The sequence below is a fragment of the Dermacentor silvarum genome, chromosome 5, assembly GCF_013339745.2.
Source record: "Dermacentor silvarum isolate Dsil-2018 chromosome 5, BIME_Dsil_1.4, whole genome shotgun sequence".
Lineage (NCBI taxonomy): Eukaryota > Metazoa > Arthropoda > Arachnida > Ixodida > Ixodidae > Dermacentor > Dermacentor silvarum.
In genome coordinates, this window is record NC_051158.1 from 70,320,843 (window position 1) to 70,345,417 (window position 24,575).

At 45.8% G+C, this 24,575-nt stretch overlaps 1 protein-coding gene across 1 annotated transcript; it reads left to right on the top strand.

Moving 5' to 3' along the window:
* The first annotated feature begins 209 nt into the window (after nucleotides 1-209).
* LOC125945708 (uncharacterized) lies at nucleotides 210-23,168 on the top strand. Its single transcript, XM_049667959.1, has 7 exons — nucleotides 210-216; nucleotides 278-518; nucleotides 4,321-4,483; nucleotides 7,836-7,954; nucleotides 14,021-14,192; nucleotides 16,485-16,661; nucleotides 22,974-23,168. The coding sequence occupies exons 1-7, from the start codon at nucleotides 210-212 to the stop codon at nucleotides 23,166-23,168; spliced, it is 1,074 nt and encodes a 357-aa protein (XP_049523916.1).
* Nucleotides 23,169-24,575: the final 1,407 nt, after the last annotated feature.

A 24,575-nucleotide genomic window follows, 5' to 3' on the forward strand; every position in this document is an offset into this window, starting at 1 on the left:
AGCTCTAACAACTAAAACATTTAGTTGGAACCAGCTGGTATTAAAGTAAGTAAAAAAGAAAACATGAATTATGTGTATTATACTCGTTACCCATTCAAGAACAATCAATAAAAGTGATTTCGGTTTCTCTTAAATAAACCGAAGGTTGTCTTATTCTTTTTGTCTCGTCCTCTTTTTGTTCTCTTTGTCAGTTTGAGCGTTGCTCAATAATGGAAGGTTTGCAACTCGCGAGCTTTTCCATCCTGCTATAGTTTATTTCTTTTCGCATTTTGCGCAGTTCCACCCATCGTACAACGACCGCCGCTGATCTGCACGTACAACATTCAAAAATTCTCAAAGCAGTCGGCGCTCCCTAGTGACGGCATTTGCGACCAGATATACCTGGACTCTCTATGCAGAGCTCCACCCTGCAGCGTACCATGGACCCCTACAGGAGTGACCACAGAATTTCTCGACGTTGCTAAAATGGCAAGAACCGGCGGGAACAAAACAAGGCTGGGCCTGGCTTTCGACGCCCAGTAAGTTCTCGCGCACCTCAAGCTTGCTTCTTCTGCGTCCAAAGTACAAAGACCGAGCCCACTTTGATCGATTCCACCTAGCATAAACTGCAGCTTATCGCTAATGCTTATCCTTCAATAAGCATCATCCAAGAAATCTTCGAACGCCAACCGCTATAAAAAAGTACTTTCCACTCCGCTCTGTGTAAAGCGAATGAAACCAGGAACACGTCAGTGTCGTCCTGACGGCCAGATGTGCAAAAGTCAGGTGAATAAATATTGTCAAAAATTACAACGATGTTTTATCGTATATAGTGAAAACGTTTTAATTGTCACCTGTTTTGCGGATGCATTTCACCCTTCTATTGGCGTCGATAACTATATCAAGCGCCCAGGCGGTCTCTTTACCACGGATATATTCGTAGCATCATTTCTCTCTCTTTGCGAGCTCCATTTCTCGCTTATTGTATTGTTGGGTCCATTACAGTGAACCACTGTCACAATGCTTCCCGTGGAGACTGGATAAACCGCGAGTAATAGGAACCTAGCGTGAAGGGCTATCGCCTGGAATCACCAGCGATATTGTACCTACTGACAAAAGTGCGGTTTTCTGCTGAATAACCAAGGCTGCGGCGGCCCCCGCATACACAATGGATATATATATATTTATATATATATTGCCCCGCGAACCGTTGGTGATCCCGCTTGAAAGCTGTATTTTCTTCACTTCCGGCAGCAGAATTGTGCCGCACCTCAGGACGCAACTATGAGTATACAGTAGCGCTGTTTTATTGCATACATTACATACATACTACATAGGTACCCAAGAATGTAGGGAACAGCAGCGCCTTAGCGTAATTTGGAGAGCAACGTGCGCGTAATGCTGAGTATTTTCACTTTGGAATCGCATCCCTGTTAATATTAAGTCATCTCTTTCATTGCAATTTTTTAAACACAATATGAAAAGAATACTGTTAGCAGAACCATCTTTTCATTTGTCATATATACATTTTCATAATCATATTTTCTTTACATTACTTCTATTATTGTATCGTTAGGCTTCATATTTCTGTAAAAGAATTTGTATTTGGATTGTTCATTGATATGTAGAAGAGCAAAATTTTTAGTTGCGCATTACTAGATATTCCTGCGTTTGATTATTTATTGTGATATTATTGCATAGCGCTGTTTTAATACCTAATTGTTTTCTATTTATTATAACTTGTTCCCTACGAATGGTATTTTTTGACGCGTTTTTTTTCCGTTTTTTGTTGTGTTTGTTTGTTCGCCCTCTTCTTGCTGCTCTAATACTCTTATGTATCCACTAATGATAGTTGGTCCCCCTGGCAGTTTCTTACTCTGGGACCTCCTGATACTGTATATAACATGTAAGCCGGTTTTTTTTTTGTGCATGCAATAAACAATAAACAATTATAGATCCGGATTGGAATGCGGAGATGCGCAGAAAACTACTTCCACTTTACGTTCAGCATTACTGGGTTCTTTAATGTGTGACCAACGTAACATAGGAGATTTCGGCGTCGCACCACAGCCGTCGGCTTTTTCAGTGACCGATAACGCAGACGCCGCTCGACAGAAGCCTTATCACTTCACAACAACAACCTAACACGGACCGATATATATATATATATATATATATATATATATAGTAGCTCAATGCGTCTTGGGTCGCTTTGTACGGGGTCATCATAGATAAGCTGCGAGTTTTTTTTTTTTTTTTATTAGGCGCGGATTCGTACGTGATGACCACCTCTACACAGAAGTTACCTGGCGAGGGAGACACACAGTGCGATGATAGTTATCGCTGTTAGCAGTTCAATTAACACAAATTGCATAATTAACTGTTGACTTGCTGCACTAAGCAGGCACGTTTGCATTGAAAAGTTAGAAGTCGTGTTGCTACAGCGTTCCCCTTGGCAGAATTATTCTAGCATATCCGTGCTTGGAGATATCGAACTGCGAAGCTTAATGGCTCTTCGCACGATTACGCATGCAAGACAGTGACGACCGGTGCGAAGCTCCTCTCTTATCTCGGTATAACATAAGCTAGCATCGTTGCAGAGTGCGCTGTTCCGTGTTTTGATAGCGGTTCCGACTTCTGCGATTTGCGATTACTAAAGCCGAGAGTGAAAGAGGGGCAGTAATCACTTTTGCCTATGCCTCCTCCGCGTTGTCAGACTAAACACCGTACGCAAAATGCGCGTCACATCCTCTCTCAAGGAGATGAGGACGTCCGGCTTTGTCTAATCGGACTGCAGCGAATGACGCGGTTACAAGTGGGCGGAGCAGTGAGAAGTGAACGGTGATTATCCCGTAAACTGTGCATTTCGATTTATTGTATAAATAACGTCCGCTTATTTAGGCAATCTAGTTGAAGCACTAGAAGTGTGCTGTCTGCCACCGGCAATTTTTATGATTGTCGTTTAATATATACAGGGTGTTTCAGCGAACACTTTCAAAAATTCTTGAAGGTTGCCTGTGGCAGATAGCCGAATTCTAGTTAATGAGCTGGTCTACTCGAAGAGGCGGACATTATTTGCACAAAAAACGAAATGCATAATTGACTAATTAACAAAAAATTCACTAATTAGGTTTTCACTAATTACCTGATGGCCCATATTGCAATTTACAAATTGTAGCCGTGGAGTTCGCAAGGCGGATCCACTTGGAATGAATTCTCGGGATGACACCAGTTTCGAGATATTAATTCCCGAACTTTGTGGAGAAATGTATTGGCGTTGCAGTTAGGTTCTTAACAAAACATCGCTTTATGCATTGAAGCACAAAATTAACGGGAACGCCAATGCATTTCTCCGCATAGTATGGGCCATCAGTTAATTAGTTAAAATCTAATTAGTGAATTGTTGTTAATTAGACAATTATATATTTCAATTTCGAGTAGACCAGCTCGAGTAGACCAGCTCAATAACTAGAATTTTGCTATTTGCCACAGGCAACCTTAAATAAATTTTGAAAGTGTTCGCCGAAACACCCTGTATATATATATATATATATATATATATATATATACCATCAGATGCCAACAAACAAGGACACCAAGGACAACATAGGGGAAAGCAATTACTTGTACTTACAAATTGCATTCAAGCAATAATAACTTAATGAAAATGGCTGAATAAACAACTGTCTGCTGGTGGGGAACGATCCCACATCTTCGCATTACGCGTGCGATGCTCTTGCCATTGAGCTACCGCGGAGCCGTTTTCCCACCCACTTTCTGGGGTATTCATGTTTTACAACTAGAACTAACCCTGGGAGTGTTACCCAGCGCCACGTGGCTGGTGGTGCTGGCTGGTTAGCAGTTTTGCCAGTTTGCCAGTTGTGCCGAGTTTTGCCAGCGCTAACCACCAGCCACCAGGCGGTGTTAGCCAGCCCCACCACATGGCTGGTGGTGGTTGTAGTGCTGGCTAACACTCCCAGGGTTAGTTCGAGTTGTAAAACTCGAAGTAACCCTGGTTGTTTTTTCATCCATTTTCATTTCCATTAATTTATCATTGCCTGAATGCAATTAGTAAGTACAAGTAATTTCCCCTATCTTGTCCTTGGTGTCATTGTATTTTGGCTTCTTATGATGTGATTATTAATAATCGGGCCTCTTGGTTCCCTTTTTTCTCGTTCAATCTATATATATATATATATATATATATATATATATATATATATATATATATTTATATTTATATCACGTGGCATAAATAATCGCTCTTTCAGATGTATTTGCGTGTTTTGAAGTAGCGCGCTGCTTCTTTTAATCATCTGACTTGTGTCCCTTCTCATTCAGTGCCAGTAACGGCTTATCGATCTTCAGCAATGGCGACGATAAGAAAAGAATTACCGAGGAGCTGTGGAATACTTACAAATGTTCCCACTATGCAAGTCTTGACCATAACATTCGCTCATTTACCAGCCCGGCGGCGGCATCGCGATTATGGAACGAATTGCTGGTAAGTATGTATGCTTACTTTTCTTGCCCTTTTAACCTTTACACTGAAGTGGAAACTTTACCTGTGTACGTACACATACGGACGGATAACTTGTTTTCCTCGGCAGCCACTGCACCAAATCTGTGGTTTGTTGCAAATGAAGGTCAAACTTACAATTTTTACCGAGGTCGGGAAGTTATTTTAGTTATGCCTCTTCTTAATAACTACAAAATGAATAAACAAGGATCGACATAACTTTTTAACTCTGAAACAGAAAGCAGTATCACAATTCTGTAGACAGCACCTTTGAACAAATCTAAACAGGAGAAAATGGATGTGTTATATACCACTCTCAAATATACCGCTAATTCGCAGAACCTTTGAAAAGCCTTCGCAAGCAGCGTAACGATTACACGTAGCCTGTCAACTTAAATTTGAAATTATTACGCTTTATATTCTCTGACAGATTCACTTTACAGAAGCGCAACCCCTGATTTTGGTGTAAAATTTGTCATCTGTGAGCTTTGCGCGCGAGCTCGCTTTTTTTAACTTGGTGATTTCCAGGATTTGTCGTAAAACCTTCCGTACACTAAGACAAAAACAACCTGCTATTGGCCTCAAGATCGGGCTATAGGCGTCAGCACCGTCACCGCATTAGTGTCGATGGGTAGTCGGAGGCACGCATTGAAATGAGCATGGCGGTGTTGTGAATGATCTGGGCCCAATTCTTTGTTAAATAAACGTGTTTTCTGTAGTGAACTGATGAAATATTGCCATCCAATGCCGAGTTTTTGCTCAAAACGCACTGAACATTCCTACTGTACGAGAAAGCAGTGCGAAAAACAGTCGCTGTTCCGATAAATTCGTGGTGCTTTTATTGCGATAGCAATTATATGGACACTCAAAGAGGATTTCTGCCGTCGGCGTCATCGTGGCCGTTGTCGTGAGGTTCCGTATGACGCCAACGGCGATGTAATCCTCACCGCGCGCCGGACGCTTTATGTGCGTGTGATAGGGGGTGAGGGACGGGCGCTTTCACGGGGAGCGAACGCACGGCGGAAAACAAACGCGCGTTCTGCGCCGTGCTCCCTGAAGGGCTGAAGAATTAAGCGTCTCTTTCCTCCTTTACAATCACCATATATAGAGAGCAAACGTGACCGCTTCCGTCGCACGAAAGGCCGGGGGATGACGGGAGAGAGGGAGGGGAGGCGACGTTTACCTGCGGCACCAAATGCGTATTTATATAAGAACGTTGCGAGGCGAGAAGGTGGTAAAAACTTCCGACGCTGGTCGACGAGTTTCCCGTTCTGATCTCGTCGAAAACCTCCGAGCCGCCCCCAGAGGCCCTGGCAACAGTCACCAACACCGCGGGCGTTCCGTGCGAACGCGGGCAAAACGGCGATGGCGTCGACTACAGTTCTGCGCGTTGCTGGTGCTGCTTCATGGCCAAGTTTATCCAGCTGATAAAACTACTATCCTTACTCCGTATAGCTCTCAACTAAGTTGCTATCGCAATTGATGCTTCGCCTTTTTTCACTCACACACACCCTAACCCCGCTCCCTATATATCAAGCATCGACTCTAAAAAATGCAGTATGCAGTAAACTTTATTTCGTATCAATCTGTAGTACATTTTATCAGGATGCAGGCGCTATTTCTTTAAACATTACACATTCGTCCGCGAATAATCTAATGCTCACATGGCCCGGTTGAGCTTCGACGAAATCGCTCATATAAATGTGAAATATCAACGGCCCTTCCCTGTGGACACCCGAGGCGACACAAAGCACGTTTGAATCACTGTTCTTTATGAGATCAACTTGTTTTATTTCAGTGAGAGACGCACTTATATATTAAAAGATGAACGTCTATAACCCTACACGTGGTAGTTTTCGAAAGATTTTATTTTGAGAACAAGTTTATCAAATCCCCTACAAAAGTTCATAAGAAAGAACATCAACGTGTTCCGACGCAGTAGAAATCATTCACCTGAGTCACAGCTGCGAAATCATTGACATGCCGTTCACGAAAACATGGTTGGTGGCATGACATTGTCGTCCTATAAGCCGCGCGACCGGCTACTCGAAGCAGTCTGCGTGTATTCGGGGGCTTCGTTCATGGTCGGTAAAACACTTTGATGTTGCAGGCATTGAGCAGCAGAAAACTGCATCGGGAGTTTTTCATGTAGCTCTACAATTTTACCATTTACACTTTTAATCTAATTATAATATTTGAAAAGTTGACTAATTGAGACTAATTATGTAATTAGGCGGATAGCAAAACACAATGTGAGTGTCTCCAAGCGACTGCAAACAACATTACCTTGGTCATCAGGAACTTGGCGACAGGCAGTTCACCGGTTAAAAATATAGGTCAAGGATAGAGGTAACTGATGAGTGCAAAGCCATGTAAGTGAATTCGGAATGAAGTCCAGCTCCGTACGCTTTTTACCAGTTTTTCAGTAGCACGGCCACGACACCCTCACGTGTTATCAATAGATTGCACTCCGTATCAGAAAACGGCCCTTGACAGGCTTTTTCAAAACAGATTGTAAATATTTGTTAGAATTAACCAGCTATTTCGCTCCCATTGCTTATACGTTCTAACTTTTTACACTCATATGTGAATATTGCGCAATCAATCCGTCAGTGCATCCGACATGTCTTCCGGTATAAATCGGGGGATTAGCAGCAGTTTCAAACGTTTGCGTACCCACGCCTACGGTGAAATGCGATTTTCATTTACCAAAACAGCGGTGTTTATATGGAACGTGATTAAAGCAGCAGAGCCTGATTAGTGCCATATATTTTGTACATTTTGTTAATAACGTCAACTGACTTGTTGGTCCTACACTTAGCGTGTAGCGTATAAAGCACAGTCGCAGGACGATAGTCACAAGAATTCCATCCTAGAATTTTTTTAGAGGCTAGCAGGAACTAGCCTCGAACGAAGTGAAATGTCGCCATCCGCTCGCTTTCCTCCTCGCAGGGTTGGGAACAGACCCTCAAGCTATCCAGCTGTAGATTGCAGTGGCAGTGGTGTCAATGGAAATTATGGTGATTCTAATGTGCTTCTTCGTAACTATTGTGTTATCGTGTGAGGCGGGGCTAAAAAGTACCGCTGCCCTGTTCTTGACCACAAAAATTACCTTCGTAACGGGAAGCATTGGCAGTCGAACTACCTTCAGCCGTGACGTTTGTATCTACTTTTCTCTTTTTTTTTTTCACCGTGGCCATGAATATTTTTTAATTTTGTTCAGCTTTCAATGCTTTTAGAAACACACCTTGCATGTGTATCGTACGCTCCCTATTACTACAGCGATTTACTTCGCCATTTACTTCGTTTGTTTTTATTTCGTTTCTTTTTTTCATAGTTCTTAAGGACTCATGTGAAGAGCCTCAGTGGAGTTCAAGACGATTTCGGCCTGGTGCTGGGTATCTTAAGTACGGACATACCAAAGATGATTGCAAAAGTGCTTGACGACTACGATAGGTGAGAACAGGCGACATTATACGCCCACTGTTACCAAGTCCTGGGTTAAGAAGAAGATTAAGCTCGGGTCCCACTCTGTTTTCCCAATTCGAGTACAGGGTGCATTTTTTATGTCCATCACTTTTTTAAAATAAAACCGTACAATATTTACTCAAATCACGTCACTAACGGTAAATTATCGACTGACGATGACGTCTTGTGCAACAAAAAATGCAGATAAATTGTGAACATTTACCCGGATTACATTCATTACATTTTACTGCTAAACTTTACGGTCAATGTTTACAAGGGAAGCTTGAAAGTAATTGTCATAAAGGTCTAGTTGTCAAAATGGTTATGTAGACCAAAATGGCTGGTGTCAAATTGCTCAGTTTACATGTAGTGCTTAAAGTCAGGGGGGGGGGGGGGAGCCATCAATTTTTGAGAAGGGGCTCTACCCTCACCCCCCTCTCCCCTCGGCAGGCCAAACTGTATCAATGTGGCATTAATTCGACAAGCGCTGGAGGTGATTTTATTAGTACTAATGCTTTGTGCGGTGCAATTCTGACTCTCCAATTATTTGATTATTGGTTTAATCGAGATTACTCGGTTGATGTGGCATGAGCAAAAACAGGAATGCGGGTGTTGTCGTGGCACGAGGCACGGCAGCGTGACAGTCACCGCCATTGTTCGACTAAGGTTCTTGGCAAACCACACTGTTTCATGAGCCACCTGAGCGTGAAGCTAGCTGGTTGTGAATAAGTGAAGGCTCACCTTGGTTTCTTAAGGTTACCAGTTAATTTTCATCCGTTAAGTTCTGCATTATGAGTGCTGTGTTATACCAAAGACGCCTGCATATTTTCCTTTTTGTAGTTAGGTAGGTATGAAACCATGAAATAGATTGCTGTAGTGACTGAGGTGGTCAATGAAGCAAGACAACCAATGTTCTGTGTTGCATTAGAAGTATTTGCTCGGAGATCACATATCATTGGTCCGTAATTTCCTGAGTTATATTTGAAGAAAAAGAAATGGTTTCATAAGTGCAAATTTTTTAAAGTGCTTTGTTAAATTGGTACAATAAATAAATGGCCGAAACACACTCAGAAGGATATACTTATTTGTAGAACACCCATAAAAATGTGTTTAATGCTAGATAAAGTTTGCTCCAACTTCAAGCAAATAAAGCCTGCTTGAAGTTGGCTTTTTCAGTTCCAATAAAGTAAAGAAAAAATGAACATCCCAAACACAACTTTTGGGGCCTTTGAGAGTTGTGACGAAACCCACTGTCACGTAGAATTACAGTTAGTCATGTAAAACACGTGGAATGCCGGAGATGGAAATTCAAGACGATGAGCAACAGTACGGCACAGGAAGACACAGGAAGGCCCCCAGTACGGCACACACGAAAGATACTTTATTTACTAATGTTTTGGCAGGGGTCCTGCCTTCTTCAGAGTATTCAACCTGAAAAAGGCAGGACCTTCATTATATATATATATATATATATATATATATATATATATATATATATATATGAAGGTCCTGCCTTCTTGAGCCAATTGTCCATCACATCCCATCCCATCCACCAGAAAAATGGGCTGTGGTTTAGCTCTGGTTAAACCTAGTCGAGTAGCGCTTGCTACAGACCGCCGACTGCGCTTAGGCTTCGCTTGTAGTTAGACATGTTGTTATTAAACTTATTGGTTTCCCACTAGATTAAGAAAGGAAAGACGTTGTGGTCAACCAACGGGTAAAACTGCGGCCTCAACTATGACTGCGGCGACGCGAGCGCAGGGTGTGACGTCATACAGAGAGCGCAGCGACCGCCCAACGGCAGGAGTGCTGGCCGCGCGGCGACCGCGACGAGGCGAGTTGCCGGAGAATCGAAGCCCGTGGTGTTACGTCACACAGAGGGCGCGGCGAGCGCACCAGCTGTGACGGTTGCCAGGAAACGGTGGACGCGCGCCTGTAAGAGCGGTGGCCGCGCGCGACCGCGACAAGCCGAGTCGCTGGACAATTCAGGCCCTTGGTCTGACGGCACACAGAGGGCGCGGCGAGCGCCCAACGGCTAGGGTGCCTACATGCAAGCTCTGTTAACAGCGCTTGCATGTAGGCTCCCTACCAACGGCTAAAACCCCTTGATAATTTGAAAGTAGCGACACTCTCGTCCCCGCCGCGCTTTCCTCCTCGATTATCCTCGCCCGCCGGCTGCGCGCGCTGCGCACGGCACGCTATTGCGCATGGGCTCCCGCGGACGGGCCGCAGAATTCGAAGGAGGCGCGTGATTTTGGGCCAGTTGCGCGCCCCAGTGGCGTAGAAAATTTTGAAACATGGTGATAACAGCATGGATAATGCTGAGGGCATCGTTTATGAGGAGGTTGGTTTCGTCTTAAACCCGTATGAATGACACACACTGATGTAAAAGGAGCTTTGAGGCGAGTTCTATACTCCAATTATTTTTTCTGCCACATGATACGCTGCTTTACTTTGTGCATCTGAACTAGTATTGGTTGTGGCAAATCGCTCTGTGTTTGGCAGTTGTTTCTTGCATGTGCGCGCATGTTCACCGCAGGTATTATATTCAGCGTGCCTTCTTATAATGAATTACTGGCGAGTTCATCGTCCGTCCATGTGTTTGTCTCAATGTCAAAGTAGCTTTTGCGCTGTGATTTCTGCATTGAATAGGACGGTTGCGCAATTTCAGTGCGATGAAGCGGTGCCGGCAACCACTCATCGCCCACAATAACAGAAGCTGAGGAAAGGTATTTACAGATTATTCTTTAGGCGTCGGTGTCAATGAAGCCTAACAAAGACTCGGTATGCCTATGGGAGAAGGCATTCTATATTTTTCGGCAAAAGAAACCCCTCTGGATAAGGTATTTGGATAGTTAACACCAACATACCGTTACATTATGTAGTAGGATAGTTCAAATTGTTATTTTGACTGGGGGGGGGGGGGGGGGCTATTGCCGACGCATTGTAGATTGCGGGCACTCATGCGGTCGCGACAGGCTCTACATAAAAGATCATAGTGTCGTTGGCTGCGTCGTTAAGCGACCGAGATCATTATTGCTGAAATTATTAGAGGCAGGACAAGGAGCAAGCAGCAGCAATCACTTACTACTGTCAGTTCGAGGTTCATGCCACTGTTCAGGGGGCTTCCTGTGCTTCACGACACGTCGGTGGGAGAAAATTGTTGGAACTGCATTGGGCTTCAGTTTTTTTCCCGAAGTTCTTGTAATATGCGCGGCTCAAATTGGTCTTCAGTGAAATATAGCTAGAACATTTACTAGTTCTAGTTCACTAAAAAACTATTTGTTTGTATAAAATTTTCGCACGTTTAATTTTCAGTAACAGCTGTAGGCTTCCGACGCGGACAGCTGGTAGTTTAATTTTATACTGCGTTGTCTTATTTTACGAGAAATGCTCCACTTTTAATTATATTGTGTTGTCAGACGCCTGCCAGACTTTTTGTACAGCTTGGACAATTTCAACTTTTATATTTTGCAGAAAAATAAGAGGTAGCAAATGTCATGTCAAGGGTAATTTAGAGCCATATTTCAGTGAGGCCAATGACGTAATCAGTGAATGGCTGTTTGTTTAGCACTAAATAGGTTGTACATGTTTTGCGATACCTACGAATATCTGGACGTAATATTTATAAGTGTTTCGGTTGTATTTATCGTTTTATTTATTTTGTCCTCAATGAAATACAGACAACACAGGAGAGTCTACAAAAATATTACAATCAGCAGCCCGAGGGTAAATTAAAACGAGGGTAAACGAAGCTTTTCGTTTCTTCGGTGTTCCTCGGAACGAATTGCACTGACGAGTACAACGTTGTGCTCGAACCACAACCTGTCACACTCACTGCAGCTGGCTCCGAAGTTCCGGTTGAGAAACTCGCGTTGAACGTGGCCGTCGCACAGGGGAAGTTGGCGCTCGCGTTGCCGAGGCGTGCAAAACCGTTGTCGGGTTCCTTGAGGGCAAGACAACACTGACGTTTCGCCTGGGCTTCGGAAGCCCTCACACTAGACTCGGCACGTCGACGACAAGTCCTTTCCCGAGCGAGTTCGCGGCGCCATTGCTCAAACGCAGCCTGCGTCTCGGTGGCACGCACCGCGCGTGTCTTCCCCTCCAGGCGCCGAAACTGATCTGAAGTGAGGGAAACCGGCCGGCTGAGCTCGCGCCAACCCTCTTTCCATCTCTTTCCCTCCCCGTGACACACCAACAAGCCTAATTGGTCACGCACGTCACTTGGATGTCGCCGACAACGTTAGCTAAAAGCATTTCATGCTTAAAATATGGTTGATCCCTCTTTCGTAGGAATCAGTAGAACACGAAATTTAAACTTGTTTTTACAAAAGCTGTTGCATGTTCGCTTCGCGAACTCACTGTCCGATGCAGCTACAGGTGCACGATTTGCGGGTCGGCGGCCGTGTTGCAGGTTTGCTTGGAGCGTGGCGCCCTGTGGCCGAGCCGCCTTGTGCTGCCCAGCCGATTCGGCTAAGGCACGAGCATTTTAAGCATGAAATATTTTTAGCTCCCGTGGTCGGGCAACCTTCAAGTGACCTTAAACCAGAAGCCAGAGCCGTTATCCGGGCACTCAAACGAGAACATCCAGGCATTGTTGTGAGAACAACACAAGATCATCCGCGCAACAAGTCCAAAGTTAAGTACATGCGGTCTCTCGCCCCCATCCCTTTGTACAGGTCCGCATTACATACGCTAGTTAGTGCCCAAACAAGTTACAAAAACATTGCGTCCGAGTTCTTTCTAATGTTTCTTCACAATATCACTCAAGCTGTAACTTCTAGTACGCTGAAGTTTTATTTGTCATTTGCCAATAGCGTCGTCCTACATGCAGATAAAGGGCACCATACACTTGATTGTCATCTTTTGGCGCTGAGACAGGGTTGCCCTGCGCTCTTTTGAACGTCAGCAGTCCGTGAGTTCCGCGGCGTGGGTATTCCATCACCTCGAGAAATGGCGACACGCTGCGTGGCGCCTCCTTCAGGCGCTTTTCTTCTCCTAGCTGGGCAGTGCAGTCTGTCTCCCTGTCGTCTTTCGCGACCTGTCGTGCCACCTTCAGCCGGTTTTCTTCCTCTATCTGAGGAGCGTCCATTTGGACCAGTGCACAGTACGGTGTGTTGTGGTGTGTTGTGGTGGGGTGTGCCGTTGCAAACATGCTCTACACCCATGTTAAAATTGTGGCTGGTGTCATCTCCAACAAATCTGCTTTGCCGGTAGCCATTTCATGCTTACATCTACTATAAATTTTGGTCTTGCTCCGTGGTGTTTTGGGCAACCAATAGAGCTGCGACAGGAATGCGAGTGGTAGAGTTCACAGTGTGCATGGTGAACGCGCGGAGCTAGGCGTTTTGCTTCACGGCGTTCTGCGCCGGACCAAAGCGAGATTCGCCCGTTGATGTCGTTGCCTTTCTGCGCTGCTTGGCGCAGCAGTTTTCTTAGTTGGTGCTATCGCAAGCGAAGCAGTAGGCGGCGTGTATAAGCACTGCTGATGCATGTTCAAGCTGCACTCTGTAGGCGACTGGCGTCACAGGCCTAAATCGGACGCGAAAGACAAACCATGTGCGGTAACTGCCTCGTCACTTCACCAGAAGGCCTACACCGCCTTCACCAGGCTACACCGCGTTGGAGCCTCCGCTGCGCTGAGACTACCGAAGCATTCACTGTCGGCGCGTGTGGCGTCATGATCCAATAGTTCGCTTCACCGCTCTTAGATGGCGGTGCCATCTTTGTCAAGGGAGAGCATGTTTTACGCGTTCGCGCCGACGTCTCATCCGTTACAGGAAGTTGATAGCGGACCGCGGCATAAAACACTTTGGTGTCAATAACACTACGCAGAATAGCATACAGTTAGTAATGGTAAGAATAAAAAATCTGTTGACACATTAGGCCAATGCTTCGCTATGCTAAACGGAAGGAGTTCCAGTTCTTTGTGGTTCGTGAGAAAAGTTTCACTATAGCTTCAACTAACATCTCATATGGCCAACTACTTATTGTGAGTGTTTCTCGCCGACCTTCGGCCACCTAAAATCCAGAATTGTTGCTTATATGTTACAGAAAACCCCCGTACCTTACTAATTTCGTTATCATCAGCCACACATCGTTCGAAAACTACGCCTTGGCACCATACGGTGATACAGCCAGCTTTGATTTGACGAACTGCTATATTGTGCCACCTACTATACATAATTACAGCAGCCACTACAACCAGACCTACTACACCACTTTGGTAAGTACGAGTTCACTAATTTCTTCGTTGTTTTATATACTTTGTGAGAGGGTTACCTCTGTTAACAGCACGGCTAGGTAATAGCGGCCCAACCATTGTCGTACTTGTTGAACACAGCACCCGACCGCACGGCGTCATTTCCAGCCACATGGAAGTATACGTATGTGGAATGAAAATTCAGGAAGGTGGGAATAAATAGATTCTGCAATAAGACCCGGGTGCGTATTTTGCTCTCCGCGGATGATTTCACACGCGAGAGAGAAAAAAATGGCGAGGAGGATGGGACCATGGGACGCCTCCGTTCCAATGCCACCGGCGTTGGAACGGAGAACATGCTGGGCTGGTGGTGACTAGGCACAACTGTGGCTGCTGTTAATGGATCGATGGTATTTCTAAATAAACGCATCACTGTTTTGATGATCCAAATATAATCTCACTATCCGGGAGGGAGCAGTCTACCTGACTGGAGCAGTATTTTTTTCATTTGGGGTGTTGCGGAGCGCAGCGTAGCAACACCGAAACGTCCGCCGCTTCGCGTCGGCGCCGGCACCGCGACTTCCACCGCGGCACCGGGGCACAACCGACCACGCCGCAAAACATAGAAGAAAAAAAAGAATGGTGATACCAAGAACAAAAGGAAAACAAACTTTCTTGTCGAGGCGGGATGCGAACCCGCGTACCCCCGATCCCAAAGCGAGCCTGGTAACCACTAGGTCATAGAGCCTTTTTTAGGGGCGAAGCTCCTTATGCGGCACCCGTTCCGACCCCGTCGTCGTAGTAGTAGTGTGTAACCAGTCTGAGAAAAATGAGAAAAAAAATTCCGAAGTTGTGTCCGTAGCGCGGAATCGAACCAGGGACCCCTCGCTTCCGAGCGCGCGGCGTTAGCCCACTACGGCACGAAGCGGACATGGACACACGCACCACGATAGCAATAAATACCCAACATTAACAAAAGGCCGCGTTTCTAGCGCGTTTCTAACGCGTTTGTGCTAGCGCGTTAGGGCCCGTGTAAGAAGCTGGTGTAAGACGCTGTGGCCTCTCCGCCTTACCTTCAACGCGTTTCGAACGCGCTGCCCAAGGCGGTGGCAAGTCAAGTTCAAGTCGAGGAGCGTTTATGAATACGGGGGGTATACTCTCTCAGCAGTCATGTGATGGCGTCGGCAAACGCGGTGCACGTTCCGGCATGTGTAAATGGCTGCGTAAGACGCTGTGGCCGCTCCCCCTTACTAGAGAGTACTGCACATTTCTAACGCGTTTGTGCTGGCGTCCCCTTAAGCGGGAGACCCAATGATTCCCTCCGGAGCTTCGCCCACTCATCATCATTCACCCCGTGGATATGCTGTGATTTTTTTTCTTTATATGGAGCCTTTTTTTTCTTTATTGCCTTCTTCACAAGAATACATACACCCGTACAAATACAAAGCAGGTCACTTGGTGCTCTACAATATTATTACATAATTTGGCTAGACTGTGCTAATTTAAAAGGCCTTCAAAGAGACCACCACTGACACCAAAACATCAAGCTCCTGAAACCACTGTGGTGGTTCAATCATGCGCTTTAGGGCATCCCGCGTGTACGTGAGACTTTCAATTAGGTATTACCTCGCCGACCTTGCACGCAGGCATTCCTGACATCCATGCGCGTTTTCCACCCACTGTTCATACACAAAAGCATTATCATGTCAGCCGGCACTCCCTCTGCGTCTGCGCATGGCAAGAAACAAATACCGAAAGGGCTTATCGGCAGTTCTTTTTTCAAAGTACGTGAGTAAAATCCAGGAAGATGTGCTGGATAGATTCATATTTGTTACATATGATGCAGTTAACAGACCACGGAACAAAGAAGCCTTTACTTTGCAGCCATAGCTTCCCAGGGAGAATGCCAGAATGCAACTGAAAAAAGAATGTTTTCGCTGAAGGTCTAACAGGCTATTTTTTCACGCGTTTCAACACATTGCGTTCAGGTCCTGAGTTGTATATCATGCCATATACAGGAAGCGGTAAGAAAACATCTACAGGCCATAGAGCCACACTTCCAGAGCATGCATTCATACGAACCATATGATCGCGTTTGAGCGTCGTCGTCTTCGTCGAAAAAAAGGTCGTGCCATCCTCCTCCCCCTTCTTTTTTTCTCTCTCGCGTGTGGAATCATCCACAGAAAGAAAAATATGCGACACGGGTTCACGACACGTACCCGCAAAGTTCCCTGTATAAATTCACTGTAAATGCGCACGTATGCGCGTGCATGCGGAATACATTCTCTTTGTGTCTCTCTTTCCGTGACATTACAGGCGGACTCAAGGAAGTTCCTTAAAAAACTTCTCAATGCGACTCAGACGGTTCCGACTGCTGTTTCAGTGACGCTGAAGGGCCGCTGGTTTACGTCAAAAGCTCCCGTAGACCAAAACAGGGACCTTTTCAAGAAGTGCACGAAATTCAACGAAACCACGGAAGCAGCACCGCACTCAGTAAGTACAGCCCTTTCCTTAAAACCATAAAATCATACTTTACCATTCTAAAATTGTTTCATTGGCTTCCGTGCCTATTGGATTGGTGTAGTACACACCTGACTCAAATCAGGCCCTTCCGTCCTCCTCATTCTACTCGCGCACTGTGCTCTAACAGCGTTTGTGGTCTTTCTTTAAAAAAAATTATTCTCTATCTTCGATGATCATCTATCTTCGATGCAGGTGACTGCACTCACAGTCACCTGCACTTGCTCGCGTACGAGCTCACGTCTATTCACTCTCATCGACAGTCCCTGACGTTCGTGCTCACGTTCACTGGTACTAGCTCCCGTTCATACTCTCGTCCACTCGCCCTCATCGCCACCCACTAATGCCCCGTCTCACGTCTGTGAAATCAGCGTGGAGCAAGTACGCGTCAGCGTACTCGTCAGTGCGTATGCCGACGCCATTTTTGCGTGGCACGGAAACGGCGGTGTGAAGTAGAGCATCGGGTTTGTATATTCAAGCTCCCAGTTGCAAATTCTCGTCCAAACCTAGGCAAAGTTTTTGTAGCGAATGTTCCGGGACCTCAGTCACCGTGGCTGTTGCTGCTGTCTTGCCCACCAAGCTCATAGGAGAGCACTCGTATAACAAACCGGCTTCTAACATGCATAGCCATCTCTACCACCCTACAAAATTGCCTGTGTCCGGCTCAGTTCTATGCAGAATTACGTAATGAAATGACAAACGCAACCAAAACATTATCACTGCAACGAATATTCAACTTAAAGCCCATTATTGATTATTCAAACCCATTCTTCATTACCATATATATATATATATCCCCACCTGCGGACAGTTGTCTTTGCATCCACTTTAATTTCTGTTAATTTATCATTTTGCTTCATTGACTTAGTAAGTAAAGGTGATTTCCCCTATGCTGTCCTTGGTGTCATTGTTTATTGGCTCCTTATGATATGATTAATAAAAATCGGGCCCCTCGGTTCCCTTTCTTCTTGTTCATTACATAACGAGGGCTTGAATCCGGCAACATTGATGCCTTCAGGTAGCATATGTGGGTTTATTGACCATTTGCCATAACCCAAAAAAGATCACCTGCTCTTGGCGCCTGCGGCCGAAAGGATGTTCCACATCCGCCCGTAGGTTTGTAAGTGGTGGCGCTGGCTAACACTCCCAGGGTGAGTTCTAGTTGTAAAACATAAATACCCCAGAAAGTGGATGGGAAAACGGCTCCGCGGTAGCTCAATGGTGAGAGCAACCCACGAAGACGTGGGTTCGTTCCCCACTTGCGGACAGTTGTATTTTCATCCACTTATGTTAATTTATCAGTTTCCTTAATTGAATTAGTAAGTACAAGTTATTTCCCCTATGATTTCCTTGGTGTCATTGTTTGTTGGCTCCTTATGATATGATTAATAAAAATCGCGCCCCTTGGTTCCCTTTCTTCTCGTATATATATATATATATATATATATATATATATATATATATATATATATGGTAATCAAGAATGGGTCTATGGCTCGGAGGGTGAATGGAAGAGGTGAAGGACGACGAAGTAGAATAGAACTGCTTGCCCAAGCTGACAATATATGCGTGACATGCTAATGCGTGACTATATATATATCGTGTGTGTGGGTGCCTCGAGTGCTCGTATTTTCCTGCTTGGGCGTTTAGTTCCTGTTTGTGCTCTAACGTGTTGCATTCGATAATAAGATTTGTGTCAATACTGTTTGAGTTCAACAAAAAATTAAGCTCTCCTTTGGGCGACGGTGTTCGACCCCATATTTCTTTGTTCGAAGTAAACACGCAGTCCTCACCACACTGAAGAACGCATTAGCACATAGATGCACGTTATCCTTCTACAGTTATAGATTGAATCTAAACCGAGTAAACGAGCGCCTGTAGACGTGACTGAACCAATTTTAGCTCTCTGCCATAGGTGTTCGTCACCTCAACTCTCAAGCTTGCATCTCGTTTCTTTCTCCTCTGCACCAAAGGTCTGCCTTTCCAACACTCAAACCTCATACTTCTATAATAAAAGCTATAAGTCTGCCTTTGTCAACGACAGTACTCGGGTCTTTACATTTGACACGGAAGCGGCGCTGAAGGCTAAGGTGAGTTAAACCTCATAAGAGTCCTTGTTTTTAGAGCGCAGCTTTTAGGCGGGCGTTCCCGCAGCGAAGGATGAAAGAGCGAACGCGGAGCGCCACAGGCATGAAAGGCGCGAGGAGGAGAGCGGCGGGGATGATGCACTGGAACCGTGAGGCCGAAAGAGGAGAAGGGTATGGCGAAAACGTGAGAAGGAAAGCGTAGTGTGGCTACGATGGCTAAGAGATGGCGCCACAGCAGCACGTGTCACCGGGAGGTTTGTCGGCGGGGGCTGCTGTGAATCGCGCCCACGCGTCGCCCAAACACTGGCTCTTCCGGTCTCAAGATTAGCGATTCAGTCGTGCCGCACTTCGCTCCTTTTGCAACGTGCCAAAGGACACAGATTGTCTGCGCCAGCCATTATATCGCGAAAAAAAAAAACAAAAAAAAGAACATATTGAGCAGGCGCTCTATCGCGATCGTAATCATCGGTAATTTTTTTTTGTCGAGTGTAAGTGGCGTGTTATATGTGTATATTTGTCAAATAGAGAAAATGGGGAAGTTTTTTTTATTTTTCGCTATTCGTGCCACAACACAGTGTATCGCGTTGCGACGTGTATCGTATCCCGCGCGCAGTGTGACGTTAGCGAAATCACGTCAGGCTCGTGTCTGATCGTCAACGAGAGCTTCTTTTTCGTATTTGGCCGAGCGTTGTGCTCATCGTGAGTTGAGAGGGAAATCTGGAGACTTTTCGCGGGCGACTCATGCTTCCAATGTGAGTATGCCTAAGTACTGCGGGGATGGTGCACTTGGCTCTCGTGCGCCGCTTACACTTCCAAACTAGATCACAACGGCCGATACAGAGTCCGTAATGGTGAAGCGGTCGTTTTTGTCGTCAGTGGTGGTTGGCCGGTGTCAATGTAGCGCACGTTGCATAAAGTTTGTCGTTTCGGAGAGAATTTTCGGCGCTCTGCCGTGCAGTGCCACGCTTATCGGAGACTTGAGTAGGTGCCACATGAACACGTCCTGCGTATGCGCCACCCAGTCATGAAAAAGAACTTAAGTATCATCTGCAAAAGAATATGTTAACTTTAAAAAAATTCGCAGTGACAAGGTGTCAAGACTTCATTGGTCAGCGGCCGCTAAAACAGAATCTACCCCCGTCCCGCATTTCGCTCCCCTTGGCAGAAACCGACGGTGTCAGGTCTGGTGGTGAAGCATACTTTGAAAACAACTACTGCCAAAGAGCAATGGGAAAATAGTATAATACTGAACATTTAAAAAATAGAGAAAGAAAAAAGCGCTGTTTCGACCAAAAGGGGAAACATTGATTGCGATAGAAAATTAGTCGACAGCTGTAATAATTAAGGGTAGTAGCTTTATCGGACGTATAAACTCGTAAACATAGGCTTACAAACACAAATGCATCTAACTCGATGAGTGCGGACTCTCTGAGAACGCTGGAGTGCGTAAGCGCGGCGGCAGCTGCGAGCGAATTGACCTGCGTGACGCTCGCATCAATTCTAACTAAGCCGCGAAAACACAGCGCAAGGTGGACTCTTTCCCCGACGCAGATGGCTTTCAAGATACAGAGGCAGGGGGGGGGGGGGGGGCGTGTGGTGCAGAATACCCCCCCCCCCCCCCCCTCCTTACGCTCCACCCAGAGCTTTGCAGCCCATGCGATCGCGCGCGAAGGACCGATCGCGCGCGAAAGAAGGGCCGTGGCGTGCTTCCTTCCCGCTTCCCTCTCTTGCGTGCGCGAGTTTGAGGCGCGATCGCCAGCTCATGCTCGCACGCTTTCACTCGCACATACAGCATACGGCGCGCGGTGACGATTTTATCGCCCTTGGAGTTCATACATAACCTCACGGCGACGGCGATGGCAGAAATGCACCTGGAGTGTCCATGTAATTGTACTAAAAATCTGTCGAGCACGCGATTTGGACCGCCGATCTTGTAATAAGGAGCACAGTGCTGTGGCCGCTACGATACGAAACAAAGAGCGATAGTATCTTATTCAGGAGTATTTATCTGCGGCCGCGTAGTGCAGGTCTGCTAGACACAAACGGAGAAACGCGCGTCCTCCGTGACACTATAGCCCCAAGGGAAAGGCATATTCCGAGAAGCAAAATTCATCTGTCTCTCAAATCACACATACGCGCGCAGCGTTCGGGCAAATACGAAAAGAGATGGTTCATGATTACCAAGTGCACTGTGTGTGCGTCAACAGAGACCACGCACGTGGCAGAAGGATATCTGATTTCGCCTGCGTTATCACTCTTTAAAAATTAAATTATGGGGTTTTACGTGGCAGAACCACGATCTGATAATGAGGCACGCCGTAGTGGGGGACTTAGAAAAATTTCGACCACCTGGGGTTCTTTAACGTGCACCTAAATCTAAGTACACGGGTGTTTTCGCATTTCGTCCCCATCGAAATGTGGCCGCCATGTCTGAGATTTGATCACGTGACCTCGTGCTTAGCAGCCCAACACCATAGCCACCAAGCAACCACGGCAGGTCGTGTTATCACTGTTATCAAGTTATATTGCTCGGCGCGAGCCACGCCTACTGAATCAAAATTTCTTGAATGTAATCGCCGATCGTGCGCGTATGGCGAAAGACGCTTATCTAATCAACCGCTGTGGTGGCTTACTGGCTACGGCGTTGCGTTGATAAGCAGGAGGTCGCGCGCTCGACTCCCGGCCGAGGCGACCGCATTACGACGGTGGCGAAATGCAAAAGCTATTGTGTGTCGTGCATTAAAAAAATTAATTATGGGGTTTTAGGTGGTCAAAACCATGAAATGATTATGAGGCACGCCGTAGTGTGGGACTCCGGAAATTTGTACCACCTGGGGTTCTTTAACGTGCACCTAAATCTAAGTACACGGGTGTTTTCGCATTTCGCTCCCATCGAAATGCGACCGTCGTGGCCGGGATAGTGTCGGGCATTGGGTGCACCCTAAAGAACCAATGTACAACGCTCCAAAATATCGCTCATAAAATTTCTGTGTGAGACAGCCTCAGACGCTCGTCTTCAGGTCATGGGATGTGAAGACTGTGCGAAAGTTGTTTGCGTAAGAACGTTTTTATGTGAAACGATTACTCTGACGTACCGTGCGTCCGTGTAGTGCAAATCCGTGTATTGGACAAAGTGTATATTGTACCTCGTTCTATTGGATCGTAGCCACCTGCCGTCTACCTCTCTCTTACCTGTCTCCGACTTCCCCTCACCCCAGTGAGTAGTAGCAAGCTATAGAAACACGCTGTCCCAGCCGTCCTCGTCTTCTTTCTCTTCACTAAAATCTCCTCCTCCGCCTTATAGAAACCGAGGTGGTCAAAATCATTCCGTAGTCCTCCACTAGGGCATTCTGCGTTATTAAATTGTGGTTTTGGTACGTAAAAGCCCAGAATTTCATATGTGTAATGTCTGATATGTGCATTGTCTAATCAAATTGCGCGTATAAAGTTTGCCGTAAATCACCGGATGGAGCGGAAAAAGACAGCAGTCTCACACGAAAAAAATGCTGTAGCCAACTTCGACAATCAGCTACGAGGGGTTTTGCCACACTTTTTTGTCAGACAAGCGACCAAGGACGCTTTGCCGTGAGCGCCCAGTAATATATATATATATGTATATATATATATATATATACATAAAAAAGAGCTTTACCGGAGAAATAGCAGTTGCATCTCTTAATGCTAATAAAACTACTGGTTCAAGAATAAAACAAGACATTTCCGTTGCAACAAACGTTTCTTATTGAACTTGGATAAGACCACCACCCATCCCTAGTAATAGCACTGATCACATGAGTGCGACAAGGTAGTAATTTTTTTAAGAAATTTAGGTAGATATTTTTAGGGATGCTAGAAACAGCGCGAACAACCCAACACAGAGAATGTGAAACCGTCATGATGAGCGCTGACTAACAACTCTATGTTTATTATAAATTATTGATCATAAAAGTAATGGCACACGTATGCGCATCAGGCAAACGAGCCGGCCGTAAACAGCTAATTCCATCAGCTTGCTTCTAAATCACTAAATGGAAATAAGAGCGGGACACATTCCGCACTCTGTTGTCAACAACATAGCTGCTTATGCAGGACGGCAATTACTCTTTCCAGAAGGACCCAGGATGGCTCCCTAACGCTGAATTAATTTCCATTTTCTCTGATATGCTTCAAGTTATGTGTACTCTACATCCTGACGCAGATGTGTGCCTTCAAGGAGCGAGTCAAAGATTTAAAATTCAGCTTCGCCGTGTACGACATCGATGCGGACGAGTCCTCGAACCCGTGCCCAAAGGTACAATACACGGGCCAGTACAATAGGCTGAAGCTGCTCCGTAAGCTGGCGGACTTCATGGAAAACTACACCAACAAGCAGGACTGCGAAAGTGTTTCCTAGCAAGTGTTGACAATCACTGCAGTGCGTCGCGTAAGGAAACAACCTGATGCCTGATCGTCTACTACGATTTGGGGAGGATACTGTAATTTTGTTGTGTAGATCTCTGTCTTTTTATAGTGTAGCTAACCTTTGTTATTTCAGTCACATACATACAGTGTGTCTTTTTTTCACTTATATTATGCTTATTTGGTAATCTTGCCTTGGTATTTGAAGAGAGTGCTTGTGGAATGACTCAACTATGTGATCGTCGGTCATTACGTTGTAATCACTGTTTACGTATTTTTTTTTTCGAACATGCAAAAAGAGTTGAATTTCTGTTGTTTCATGGGCAAGTGAGAAATACAGAAATGTGCTAAAACACATTGCCACCAAAATGTAGAAAAAAGGCAGTACGAGGCTCTTGGAAGCGTGAGTACGAGGAAACACAAAAGGCATATAAGTAAGGGTAATCCAGCAAGCGGCAAAAACAAAAAAAAAAAGAATTTAAAGCCCTCGCCTACAGGGAACAGGGGCGCACGCGAAGATTGTCCAACCCTAGTCAAGGGGTTAGTTAGTTTTTTGAGCGTTTGAGACACATTAAACAGACTTGGCTGTTTGTGAACGAGAAACGGTTGTTTCTTGTTGAGGTTGCAGTCTGACGTTGTCCGGTGGGTTGGTGGAACTGTTTCATACACATTCCCAAAGCGTGGCAGTTTCGCCACCTAACAGTGGGGACAGGATTGGTGCACAGTAGGGAGAAACGTTTTGTCAGTAATTGACGTTACAGTTTACATGTGAGCATGATTGCTTTATTGCGACTATGGTAAAATGAGAGGTTTTGACATGGTAAGTTTACACAGACGATTAGAGAATGTTAAATCAATGCACGAGTGATTGTTAGTGGTGGAGGCGGGTAGGGTAGGGTTTCACACGTAAGATAGACACGTTCGACTAAGACGTTCTGAAGTCATTTTCCGGTGGGTTTAGAAATGTCCACAGTGAAGTTCCCGCACACTATGACGGGTGTAGCTTGAAATTGCCGAAGCTCTGGATTCGCCCAGCGAGCACGAGCACGTTCACGGGGCCCCTACCGTTGCCGTACCTTCACCGCAGCCTGCTCTTCGGCAGAGCGAACCGAACGCGGCCTCCCCATCTGACTGCCGGGCCTGAACTGGCGGGAAACGGGAGGCGCGAGTCGAGCGAACACGCGATCACACCCCTTCCCTTCTCCGGCGAGGGGACGCCAGTGATTGGCTGGGGGTGTGGCGTGATCGCGCGTGCAAGCTGCGGTCCCCGCATGTACTTCTTCATGTATATGAAACCCCGCTTTAAGGGTGTATATGTTGAACAAACAGTGGTTGAATCGGTTAGCGTGGCGGTCTCGCAACCTGGCGGTCGGTGGTTCGAATCCGCAGCCCGATGAGCAAC

Coding starts and splice junctions, on each gene's coding strand:
- LOC125945708 (XM_049667959.1), top strand. Junction 4,484..7,835: donor GATTATGGAACGAATTGCTG/GTAAGTATGTAT, acceptor TTTTTTTCATAG/TTCTTAAGGACTCATGTGAA. Junction 16,662..22,973: donor CGGAAGCAGCACCGCACTCA/GTAAGTACAGCC, acceptor ATCCTGACGCAG/ATGTGTGCCTTCAAGGAGCG.